Source organism: Tenrec ecaudatus, chromosome 7, assembly GCF_050624435.1.
Source record: "Tenrec ecaudatus isolate mTenEca1 chromosome 7, mTenEca1.hap1, whole genome shotgun sequence".
In the NCBI taxonomy this organism is placed as follows: domain Eukaryota; kingdom Metazoa; phylum Chordata; class Mammalia; order Afrosoricida; family Tenrecidae; genus Tenrec; species Tenrec ecaudatus.
This window is the reverse complement of record NC_134536.1, coordinates 134,675,383-134,688,314: the sequence shown is the minus strand read 5'-3', so window position 1 is coordinate 134,688,314 and position 12,932 is coordinate 134,675,383. Positions and strand designations below refer to the sequence as shown.

The 12,932-nt window shown below is 37.6% G+C and overlaps 1 protein-coding gene across 2 annotated transcripts in view; it reads left to right on the top strand.

Annotated features, from left to right (window-relative positions):
- The window catches only part of ZFAND3 (zinc finger AN1-type containing 3), a 329,882-nt gene that overhangs the window by 96,901 nt on the left and 220,049 nt on the right, over positions 1 to 12,932 (top strand). For both annotated transcript variants that reach the window (XM_075555169.1, XM_075555168.1), the window contains exon 2: positions 4,537 to 4,577. In XM_075555169.1, the coding sequence (XP_075411284.1) occupies positions 4,537 to 4,577 (41 nt within the window). The remainder of the gene's footprint in view (positions 1 to 4,536; positions 4,578 to 12,932) is intronic.

Below are 12,932 nucleotides of genomic sequence, written 5' to 3'. Positions count from 1 at the left end.
TGAGAATGACGAGGGCAACGAATGTATAAGGGTGCTGTACTCAATTGACGTATGTATGGATTGTGATGAGTTGTATGAGCCTCTATAAAATGATTTATTAAAAAATAATAAGTGTATGGGTAGAATTGAATATTCCACAATAAGAGAGTAAGTACATTGCATTAGTGTGTGACTATTACAGAGCAATTCAGCTGTTTAGAGAAATATTTAATGACACCAGGAAAAAAATGTCATTGAATATAAAGTGAAGAAATAATTTAAATGAGAATAGGTTTAGAGTATTGAGATTTACAGCTTAGGCAACCCTCTACACTATAAAGTTTATAGGGTCTTTGTGCATCAAAATTGCCTCATTGGAGCGGGTTTGGGTTTTGTTTGTTTTATTGTTAACATTGTAGGGTAAGTTAGTGCTACCTTAACTTTAGTAATTTATGCAAGCATTTAAAAAATTTGTACAGTCCCCCTCTTGTTGCTGTTATCGCTAATTATATCTTTGTATTTCATGTGCTCCTACCTAATTATATCCCTTTTTATAGTTTAAAAGACAGGAAAGACAAAATATTTAGCATTGACAACCGTAAATACCTTATTACTAACCTTTCTACTTAGTCTGTGCATTCCCCTTTCTTAGGGATCTTTCTCCTTATGTGTATCATTGAATTACATTTTTGACGTCTTTTCCCTTTCATCTACAGAACTCTTACTAGTGGTTTTTGTAGTTCATATGTTGGATATGTTTGGGATTGTTTTAATTTCACCCTCATTCTTGAAGGATATAATTTCACGGAATATAATATTGTTATGTGACAGTTTTGTTTGTTTGTTTTTGGTTTTTTCCTTTCAGCACTAGAAATATATCATTCCATTGCCTTCTAGCCTCCAGTGTTTCTGAGGAGAAATTGGCATTTGCTCTTGGGGGCACCCTTTATGTGTGACTGCTTTTCTCTCACTACTTTCAGGATCCTTTCTTCTCTTTACTTTTTGAGAGCATATCTAAAAACAGTTGAGTTTAGCTGCTAACCCTGTGGTGTGTAGTTCAAACCCACCAGCCACTTTTTTCTGAGACATGAGTTTGTCTGCCTTCATAGAGATGTACAGTCTTGGAAACCCCTATGGATCAGTTTTACTACGGGTGTGGTGGTTTGTTTGTTTAAAGCATGCTGAATCTTGTGTAGATCTTTTCCAGTTTACCTTATCCTGGAGTAGTTCTGGCTTCTTGGGTTTGTAGATTCCTGTCCTTTGTTAGATTGGAGACGTTTTCTGGTTTTCTGTCATCACTTAGAGATTCTTCCTTTCGTCTCCTTCTGGAATTACATATATATGCCTTTTGTTGTTATCCTGTACTTTCAGTCAACTGTGCCCAGCTTTCTTGAGCCTCTGTTGTTGCTCTTCAGCATTTGTAATTTTAACCTCGCATTCGGGGTTTGTTCTGCCTGATTAAATATGTTGGTACGTTGCTTCTCCTGTGCTGCTTGTTTTACTTGTTGTCCTGTTCAGTCCCAATCTCTTTCAGTTCCTCACATTGTGTATTTTTCTTTTAGCTCTTTGTCTTCCCGTAGTTCTATAATTATATTTAATTTCTTGCATTATATGATTACATGTGTTTATTTCCATTATTTGATCATCTTTAGATGCACTTTTACTCCCTTTGCCATGTTTCTCTGCTGTTGGGATTGGAGTTTTTGAAGTTCGTATTCTTTGTTTCACCAGGATTTGTTTTTGCCCATTCTACTTCTTAGAAAACAAGACAAAACAGCTTGTAGCCAAGTGGAGCCTTCAACCTTTACTGCTTCCTTTCCCTCCCTGTGCTAATTCTCTTCCTTCCTGCTTTGATTTGAATTAGAAAGTTGCTGGTCTTGGTGTTCTGTGTTCAGTCTCTTCTACATCCACCAGAGAACACTCTGTGGTCAGTCCATTGACCAGTGAGCACCTCTGCTCAGTGGAGATCCCACATGCTAAGCAGTCTGTCCACCAGGGCTGTACTCCTCTTTCCCGTCTGTTTCTGCAACCACTTGCCTATGTGCTTGGTTGTTTTTCTTTGTAGGAAAGGTCATTCTCAGTAAACATCTGATTTTGCCGGTGGATTTTTGCATGACTCCCTTATCTGATCTTTGGGGGATTCCTGTATCTGAGCTGGATTCAACATGTCGAGCGGAGGGGCATGGGATTCCCCAGAAGGACCTGCATTGACTGTATGTGTTCATGATAAGCAAAGTGTCTTAAAAGAAGACCCACCTGTTGGCAGAGTCTCTTTTGGAAAAAACAATGGCCCCATTTTCCACTTTGTCACCTATGATAATTCTATTCGATCCTCATTATCCTTAGATTCTGAATTTGTACATTCCCTTACTTGAAAAAAATTTTTTAAAAAATGTAACCCCAAAGTCAATGCTTCACATTATTTTCAGAGTTGTTTGTAGAGTCATGTGGAGAGTGGTGAAAAATTTGAGTTGCTTGACATATATTTCCCAAATAAATTCTGCCTTCTCATTTTAGCCTTCGTATTGTAACCACTGCCCTTCTCTTGGTCTCTTTAGTGTTACCCACCCCACCCCCTTCAGTTTGTGCTGGTTGTGGTGTTGTGCTTTTTCAAACGACCCTGAAATAGTGTGCTTTATTGCTGAGGCATTGTAAGTGCAAGGAGACTTTTAGGTGTCTTGTGGAGAAAATATGTCTGGTACACATTAGCATGGTTCAAGCTTGAGATGTTGGTTGTGAGTGTAATGTTAAAGGAAAACATTATCATATTGTTGATTATGCAGGAACATACAGAAAAGAAGAAACATTGATCAGTTGATGAAAACATGACCAGAGGTTTTCAGTAGCTTAACCAACCTTATAATTGCCCAAGGAGTGATGGCAACTGTGGAATCTAAAGAACATTAAGTACCGTGAATAATGAGGATCAGGTGTACTGACCATTAGATTTGAGGTTCCAACACCTTAGAAAACAGTGACAGCCTACAAGTAATTCTCCTGAGGGAGACTTCTAGAATTGTGAGAGCAAGTAAGGAGGGCAGAGAAAAATGAACTTAGTGTGGAGGCAATTGTGGCACAGGCTTTGGTGCTGTGAGGGATGTTGCTAGAAAAAGAATCTGTAAATAGGCCAGTCTGTCCAACATGTAGTATTTTAGGAAGTTTCTGGAAGGAAAGCGATGAGAATCTACTTGGGAAAGGATTCAGGTGACAGATATCAAGCCATGTGACTGCCTGCCATGTTGTGTCTGAGCTGCTGGGTGATGCCAGGTGCCCTCTGGAGTTCACTTACACCAGAGCTCAGATGCTCGCTCTGCAGCTCTGTGACCGGAAGTAAGCTGCTCAGCTTTCAAATAGGCAAGAAGCTGTGTTCTTGATTTCTAAGGCTTCTTAATTTAATAACACTGTGGGAGGGGAGGTGGGGAGAATATATCAAATTAATCATCGTTTGTAGCCCATTTTAAGATGTTGGTAGTATTGGTTGATGATATTTCTGTAACCAGATATATTAATGTGATTTTTAAGAACATGTTTCTTAGAAACAAAGTAATATGGTAGTACCCATCTCAGTGATGTTGGGAAGATTAATAAAATAATATGTTAAGTGCCCAAGTTAGTAATCCAATGAATTTTAGCTATTATTAACAAATGAAAGGACGGGAACCATAATTTGACTGGGAACACCTGAAGAAGGAACCCCACCCCCCACCCAACCACACACATATATACATACATGCAACACTACAAGGTCACAATGTGACCAGAATCTGAAATAAGACCAGGATGGAGGATGGGGGAAAGACAAAAGCACGAGCTAAAAGCGGAAGTATTACAGAGATAAGTATGTGTATGAGGTCACTTTTGAGGCAACGATGTCATTGCTTTAGTGGTAACTTCCGGAGTCCTCGTGACACAGAGGGCTATGAACTGGAAGGTCAGCAGTTGCAGATCACCTGCCGCACTTCAGGAGAAAGATGGGGCTTCTTGCTCCTGGGAAGATTGATAGCTTTGGCAACCCACAGCTCTCAGGCTGTCTGTGCTGCCTGGGATCACTGTGAGTCTGAACCGGCTCACTGGAAGTGAGTTTGGTGTGAGTGATTATTTCATGGTGTATTCTTTGTTAGAGTGTGAACAGAGGGCATTTGGTCATCATGTAGTGTAAATGGGCTCCTGTGTCATTTTCTGGGTACAATACAGTATTTCTGGTAACTATTATTCACTTTTTGCTATATAAACTGCTAATTACAGTAAAAGAAAGTATTGGCCAACTCATACTTCTTTTTTTTTTAATTTTAACAATTTATTGGGGCTGATACAATTCTTTTCACAGTTCATACATATACTTCTTTTTTTTTTTTTTAAGTATGTTTTGTTTGTTTCTGTTTTATGAGAAGGGAGGAGGGTGGCTAGCTAGGGACTTGCTATTAGATAATTGCTTCAGTTGCCTGACCAGGAAATCCTTGAAATGTGTATATTTCAAGGATCTTATGTTTTCATAAGAATTGTACTGAAAATTTTAGCTCTTTCTTTTTTTCTCTCTTTCTCTGTTTTTTGTGCCAGGTCCAGCAAGACTATGAATCTGTGTTCCAAATGCTTTGCTGGTAAGTGCAGAAAGGGGTTTGTTTGTTTATTGTTTTGGTCAAATGTCCAGCCTATCTAAATTATATAACCCTCTTTTGGACTTATGCATGGGCTTTATTTTCCTAGCCTTTGTCTCTGAAAGCAGTTTTTCCTCACCGGTGTGCTTTGCCAATCTTCACTGAGGGAAATGCAGTCTCCTGTGTGCTTGCACCAGACAAATTTCCCTCAGTGTACAGTTATTAACGTGCTGTGGTATGTTACAATTTGTGTTTCAGTAGGGTAATATACATATACACACACAAACACAGAGAAATATCTGATCATGACTTGAATGATGAATGGGGAGCCCTGCTTTTATGGTGGTTACAACAAATAAAATCTTGAGATTGGAGTCAGCAAGAGAATCATGCTGAATTAGCCTCTTCTAATCCTGCCCCTCATTGACGTCTTCCTGGGTAAGTCACTTAATCTCTTTGGACCTAAGGGTCATTTGTGAAATGAATGAAGACCAGGATTGAGTGTTTGCCACGGATCCTTTCTAGTTCCTAAAGGCTTGAGTGATGCCTCTGTCACGAAGTTGAAACATTCAGTGATTTTTTTTATAAAAAGAACTTTGTATATCTAGTGGTTTTATCTAAAGTAGCAGTCTTTGTCCATTAAAATGTGTTTAATTTGCCTTGTTTATCACTTTGTTTTCATCTTCTATCAGTTATGTTGTATGGGAAAGGAAAGTGCTCCTGTTAGAAAATGCTGCACGCCTGAATTAAGGGGATACATGGAAAATATAAGAGCTAGGGAAGGTGACAGTTTGTATCTCTTTAAATTTGGAATTTGTCAAATAGTGTGTGTTTATTTTGTTTTAGAGAAAATAATATTTCCTGATTTTGATTTACACAATATTTCTAACCATGTCTAACCAGGTGAATACATTCTGCTTTTCCTACTACTCTGTGTATCTACTTATAGATATGGAGGGACTCTTGGTGAGACTTGAGTGTAACTTTATATGGTAACTTTATAATAAAGATTAAAAGTGGGACAGAATGTCTGTTAGATTGTTTGCCTCCCTTACTATAGGGAACTTAGAATACAATCAAGCATGACTCTAGAGAAAGACTAGGCACCTTTGAGTAGTAAGGTGACTCACATCAAATATATCAAAGAATTGTCTTGTGTCCCTAAATGAAGCCTAAGCTCAGTCAGAATATTTGTATTTCTTTGGAATTGTAAGTTTTGCTTTTTGTGGTTATCAGTTTTCATGGTTTCCTTGCTGATCTGTATCCAGTTAATGTTTTTACACAGCATTGGCATTTTTGCTCTTAAAACTATTAATAGGATACTTCCAAGTTAATTAAAAAACACTCTATTTTCCTTTCTTCTTTATTTTTACCCCTATACTGTGAACTTCCCTTACTACAGTTGTATGGAATGGTTAGTAACACCTTTAGCAGCCTCTTGAAGCAGCCTTTAGTTCTTTTAGAAATTTCAAAGAAAAGAGCACTATTGAACTTTAAAGGTACACTTGTAGATTTTCCCTCATTATGTGAAGGTAGAGGGAGTTCAGTAAATAAATTATTATGGGAGATGTGTGAAGTATGCAAGATAATAAGATTACTTTGGCCAACGCCACTAACTGCTCTTTTAAAATATATTTCAAAGTTGGAAAATCACCTTAAAAACCACCTTTTGTATCATGTTTACCTAAGTGATTAAGAAAGTGAATTTATTACAGCTTATTTACATAAAATAGAGTAACACGAGCAAACTGTTTAAAGTTGAGTTTGGGGTTAGGACCTGAGGCTGCTAGGTTAAGATTTACTTTGCTGTGGTTTGCCCCGTAAGTAAGATTGGAGCTCTGCTAACTGGTGAAGCACATGCTTCAGGAGCATTCCAGGTATCCCCCTTCTCCACAAAACATCCCTGGGAATTTTTGAGGCCAGAGGCAGGGAATAAAAATGATTACGTGGAAAATTACTAAAAACCGTTGAAACGTTACTTGCTGGTACATTTTAGCAAAGAGTGCCACTATGGGATGCTCAGAGAACAGTGCACGTAGAAAAGAGAGGAGGATTCATCTTACTTGGATCCCGTAGAAAGTCAAGACATCAAAAGGTGCATTCCACTGGGCACATTTGCTGCAAAGGCCTCTTTGTGTTCAAAAGCAGAGATAACCCATGGAGGAAAGAGATATGCCTGACCCCCAAGCCCTAGTATTTAACTCACCTCGTGTGTGGGAAAGCTGGACAATGAATAAGGAAGACCAAAGAAAAATTCATACCGTTAAGTAATGAGTTGGCAAACAATAGTGAATATAACTGTAGAAAGAAAAAAATAAGTCTCAGAAAAATTATAACTAGAAAGAGAGTGCTCCTTAGAAGCAGGGATGTCTCATGTACTTTGGGTATGTTATTGGGTGGGCAGGGGTGAGGTGGAGCACACAGCATCTTTGGAGCAAAGACATTATGCGTGGTAAAGTAGGTCAGTGAAACTGTGGGAGCCCTGACTGAGGTACATTGACACAGTGGGATGGCTGCTGGTAGTGTAGGTTGAGGTTTTTGGTTAATGTTTTGTTTGTGATAACTCTCATTCTTGAAGGCCTACAAGTTAAAAGAACCCCGGTGGCACTATCAGGTAAGCATTGGAATGGGTAACCGCAAGATTGGCGGTTCCTGCTCACCAGCCTCTCTGCTGGAGGAGGATGAGGCTCCCTGCCTCCGTAAAGAACCACAGTTTCAGGACCCTATGTAAGGTCACTGAGCGTGACCTCCTGAATGGCCGTAGGCTTTAGGCTTTTAGGTTCTGGTTTGGTCTTCTCTTCCCTTTAAGGCCATTGAACTTTTCTTAACAAGTAAGTGTGTAGCAGGCGTCTGTCTTAGCATCACAGTGCCGTTTACCTGAAGGCCCTACACGGAGTGCTCTGGGGGAGCACTAGCACATAATTGACCCTCTATTATGACCCTCCCTCCCCATGCTTTTTCAAAAAGAATGCATTTAAAATACGCCTCTTCCTTCTCATTATCCAAAGTTATTTCGTCTATGCTTAATAGGCATGAATTAATTTTGCCACATTTTTTTTCTCCATGAGTAAGTTTGTTCATTTTTCTTTTGACCCTTTTTAATCACCTCTCACTATGTTCTGCTTTCTTTCCTCAAATCACAGTGCTATACTTTTATTTGGCTATTGGGTATAGTTGAAGACTAAGATAACTGAGAAGAACCAGGAACCACGTGCAGTTTGGATAAAGATTCTTTCACCTTTGGGTTCATAATTGACCCCTCGTAGTTCAAAGTATTAGAATAGTGCTAAAGAAAAGATTTGTCTCACAGATTTGTCTAGCAGTTTAACTGAAGTTATGGGGAAAGTATATCTGAACTCCTGAGAGTGATGAAAACACTCTTGGACATTTATTATCAGTTGATTTTGCCACAGATTTCTCCAATTATTAAAGCTAGTCTGAGAATGTCTGTTGGCCTAGTTTTGCCCTATCCACCCTGTAGTTAAATGTTCCACTTGTCATACCATTATTTCTTTAAACAGTTTTATCATCTATGTATGGATTTATTAAATGAAACAGTATTTGTCTGAAATGAAAAGCAAAATTTTGACATGGTATTTTTAGTTTTGTTATGGCAAATAAGCATTTATTGTTTGAAATGCTACTTTCTAATGCAATTTTTTTTTTTGGACATAATACTTGGTAATTTTATTAAAACATTGTAGTAATGCACCTGTTACTTCAGCAGATCTTTTCATTCACTGAATGTAGGAATTGTGTCTTATTTAATCATTAACACAAGGCATATTGTATATAAATACAATAGATTATATGCCAAACACTGTTCTATGTGTTTTTTTTTTTTGTGGAATGGAAATCAAATCAGTAAAATATCTCTGTCCCGTATGTAGTTTATATTCTTTTTTTCTCTTTTCTTCTTTTACATTTTATTAGGGACTCCAACAACTCTTAGCACAATCCATACATATACATACATCAATTGTATAAAGCACATCCATACATTCCCTGCCCCAATCATTCTCAAGGCATTTGCTCTCCACTTAAGCCCCTTGCATCAGGTCCTCTTTTTTTTCCCCCCCTCCCTCCCCATTCCCCCCTCCCTCATATGCCCTTGGTAATTTATACCTCGTTATTTTGTCATATCTTACCCTATTCGGGGTCTCCCTTCCCCCCTTCTCTGCTGTCCCTCTCCCATCTAATGCAATTTTTAAAAACTGGGTGCTTTGAGTTATTAGTGGGTTGAATAATAAACTTAATGGGTCATGATGATCAGCATTAAAAAAAATTAAATAGATTAGTATTATTTATTATTATTATAAATAGGTTAGTATTATTGTATAAAACCCTAGGGAGGCATATATAAATGAAAATAACGAGACTAGGTTACAGTGTAAATTTTTATATATTATTATGATCCTTAAAAAAACTTAACCTACTTTTTTTGCAGAAGGATGATGTTAGAAACACATTGAATGACTTTTGATCTTTTTATTTATTTTTCAAAATCGGATTTTTCCTTTCTAGACTAATCAATTTCTTGGAATCTTTGTCACTTCTGAGCTCTTGTTTGGACTCCATGGTTTTTCTATGTAAAACCTGATTTACCTATTGCTGTGCTAAAATACTATATATAAAAAGTCAAGCATAGTATGTAACAGATAGTGCTCCTTTTTACAAAAGTAGAAATGATACTACTTTTGGTATTATTTTTGGCTTGAGTACAAACTGAATTAATTAATTTTAACTCTTAGCTAATAACTAGTGCTTGATGTTTAGGTACAGTAAGTATCAGATTCATTATAACCTGTGCTGCCATAGTGAAACCTAGCCTTTGGAGACGTGTTCTTCCACACTATAGTGTGGAATTAAATTAAAAATAAAAGCAGTACTTTTTGCTGACTTCTGAAACAAAACATCTGGATGACTTTCAATAATCACTGGGCTAATCACGGTGGGGAAGGCAGAAGACATTGTTGCAGAATTGACTGACGCATGTCCTCCATCAGGGTGACATCACCACCACAACCCACCAGCTCTTAAAATTGTTTTGTGTGGGGGACACAAGAGTGTGGTGACTAGTACTTCATGCTTTTAAGGGGTGGATGAGCCTGCGCTTCGGTCTAGTGGTAGAAAATTCTCTGAGAATCAATGGGGGCAGATGCTTATGAGAAGACAAACCTAGTCTGTGCTCAGTGTACAAGGATCCAATGGGATCTGTGAAATTAAGGACATGTGTACGTATTTTAAAAAACCTGTCACCTATATGTCTCTTATTATAGACTTAAGATGAAAGTACTCAGTGAGCTATCAAAATATATGATCTATTTTAAATTGTAGACATAATTTGAACATGTAGTTCTATTCAAGAATAACTTAAGAAATGGGATATTCTATGATTTACATAACATTGAACAGATAAGGGAGAGAGTGAGTCATAGTATCAGAACTTGTTTTTTCCTCCTTAAATGGCATACATGTAATACATTACAGTGTAGACTTATAGAAAGGGGATAAAGACTACAAGAACTCAAGTACAAAGGGGTCTCTTGACACCTAAAGATGAATTGAAGTTGTAGACAAGCAGCTCTTGTTAAAAGTGACAATGGATTTTAATGTAACTTTTAATGTATTTGTTATGTGAAACATTTCTTAATGGGAAGATGGATAAGAGCATCTTATTGAACAATATTGCAATAAATGAAAGGACAGGTTATATAGGAAGCATCTCCTAATAAGACTGTAAAGCCAAACATTTATTTTTATGAAAGTTTATGTTATTTGTTCAAATGAACTGTCCTAGTACTGAATTCTTTGGAGAAAATAAAAACTTAAAATTATAATGACTGACTCTTTGGTACTAACCTTTGTCAGATCCTAGGCTAAAACTATCAATTTTATGTAGAAATTTCATTCTCACTGTTAATTATTTCTTGACATTGTCATATAGTTATAATTTTAAATTCTGAATGGACCTCAGAAGGCTCAGGGAAGAGATGAAATAGCCAGTATTAAGGTGTGCTCTGCCTTCCCCATTGCTACTTTGTATCCCAACCTGCAAATGACCAAACTGGCTGTTCTCAATATGCCGTTGGTTTTGATTATTTTCCCACTTTAAAAAGTAAGTAACACGAGGGAAGGAATTAAAAGCTCATTGAGAAAAGTCTACAAAGCAATAGTGTAGAATATCCCACTTTTAATTAGACTACTTGTAATGCTCAGCAACGCTGTATAGAGTTCTAGACAACCTTTTCTCCTGCAGATTTTCGGGTTAACAGCCAAATGACTAACCTATAGCACCACCAGGGTTCCTTTGGTATTACACCTTTTTACCAAGTGCGTTTTTATGTTTTACCAACTGTAGAAGTAGTTAATTTCTTTTTGGAATAAGCAAAATTAAGTTGATCGTAACTTGTAGCTTCCAAGAAATCTCAGTGCCATAGAGTCAGTTCATAACTAGGTAGTGTAGGGCTGTGGGTTTCGAGACTGCAACTCTTTACGGGAATAGAAATCTTCCTATCGTGTGGAGCAGTTGGTGGTTTCAAACTGCTGACCTTGTGGCTAACAGTCCAATGCGTAACGACTATAATACCAAGGTTCCTAATGTAATAACTTAATTCTAGGCAAGGTCGATTAAACCACATTTTTTATTTGAAGTGACTTTAGTTTCACAGCAATTACGAGAATAAGGTAACGTTCTAGTGTGTTAACAGTAGACTAAACTATCTTATGAGCATGCAGCTCTTACTGGTTGGAGTCTTGCTCTTGTCTTCTTTTACCCTCTAAAGGTCAGGACAGGATAGAAGTGTGGTATCAGTTACTTCATACAGGGAAGCGTTATACAGGCCACTGCTGAATGTGAGGATCCTGTAGTAAGAGACCCAGGGTAAGTCAGAAAAACGTTAAGGTCTTCTTGTTAATGCATACTTATTTTTAGAAACTATGATAATTCTGTATCCATCAGTGAAGTAGTAGTATGGAGTAAAATGTCTATTCTAGTAAGCACTCCCCTCATTTTATTTTTTATCTCCTCCACACACCCCCTATTTTAAAGCATTGTGAAGTTCAGTAGACTAGTAGGATTTTCATACCTTAAGATTTGCTGGACCCCTCACCCGCTCCCATGCAACTACTGATCTTGAAGTGTGTCAATGGGCATTTGCTTTCTAATTCTGTTACCTTAATGACTATTGTATATTCATTGGTTTCTCAGAAGTGGAAACCCCAAGAAAGATGCCTCACATATAACACAGTATATGTTCAATTCATCAGGCTCTTCTTTAATATTTTTTTATCATTTTATTAGGGGCTCATACAATTCTTATCTCCATCCATCCATCCATCCATCCATCCATCCATCCATCCATCCATCCATCCATCCATCCAGTCAAGAACATATGTACTCAGCAGGCTCTTTAACCATCCAGTCTGATGTTGGGTATCTGCTGGAAGGATGTAAAATTCAGAATATTGTATGGAGTAATGTAAACATCCACCTGTCCACTCAGAATTGGGAAATGTTAACATGTTGCCTTTTTTGGTGGGGGAGCTTTAGAATATTTTAAAAGGAAGTAAAACCTCAGGGTGTTCTTCTACCTTGAGTCTCCTCTCCGTGCTTCAGGGATAGCACTGTGTGCGTTCATGTCTTCACACTTCTTACTACGGTGAGTGACTTCCGTATGTATCGAGTATCAGCCAGCCCGAACACCCGCCGAGGCACCAAAACGGCATTAAAATGTGCTGAAAAACTCAGCTTATACTCAGTATATACGGTACATAAAAACAAATGGTTTGCAGAATGTATGTGATAAGTTGCCCATGGCATTTTGCAACTTGTATTTTTTTGTAATAATTTTGAAACCAATTATATCGACTTGACACATGGTGCTCTAATTCATTCTACATGTTCTGTTCCATTGAATTAATGTCCAAATATTCCTGGGACATTCCCAGTTTATATTTGTTGTGCCATAAAAGTGCCCTTTTTATGTCTCCAATGGCTCCAGTTTAGTTGATAACTTGATTGATCATCATTACAATATGCTTTATCTATTTAATTATGCATCTCCTGTTGATAGACATATAAGTTGTTTTAACTATTTTAACATCATAGTTGCACGCACTATGTTCTCTCCCTCCCTCTCCCTTTCCCCTCTAACCTTTGCTTGAATATGTGAGACTTTCTTTGTAATAAACTCAATTCTTTCAGTGTAGGCTGCTTGCTTTCCAGTGAAGGTCGGACTGTGGCAGCAGATCCCTAGCAGATTAGCAGTGTTGGGCTTTGGCACCCTTTTCTGAACTCTTAGTTTGTTTGATGTCTTACTAAGAAGTTTTTTTTTAATTACATGGTTAATTATTATG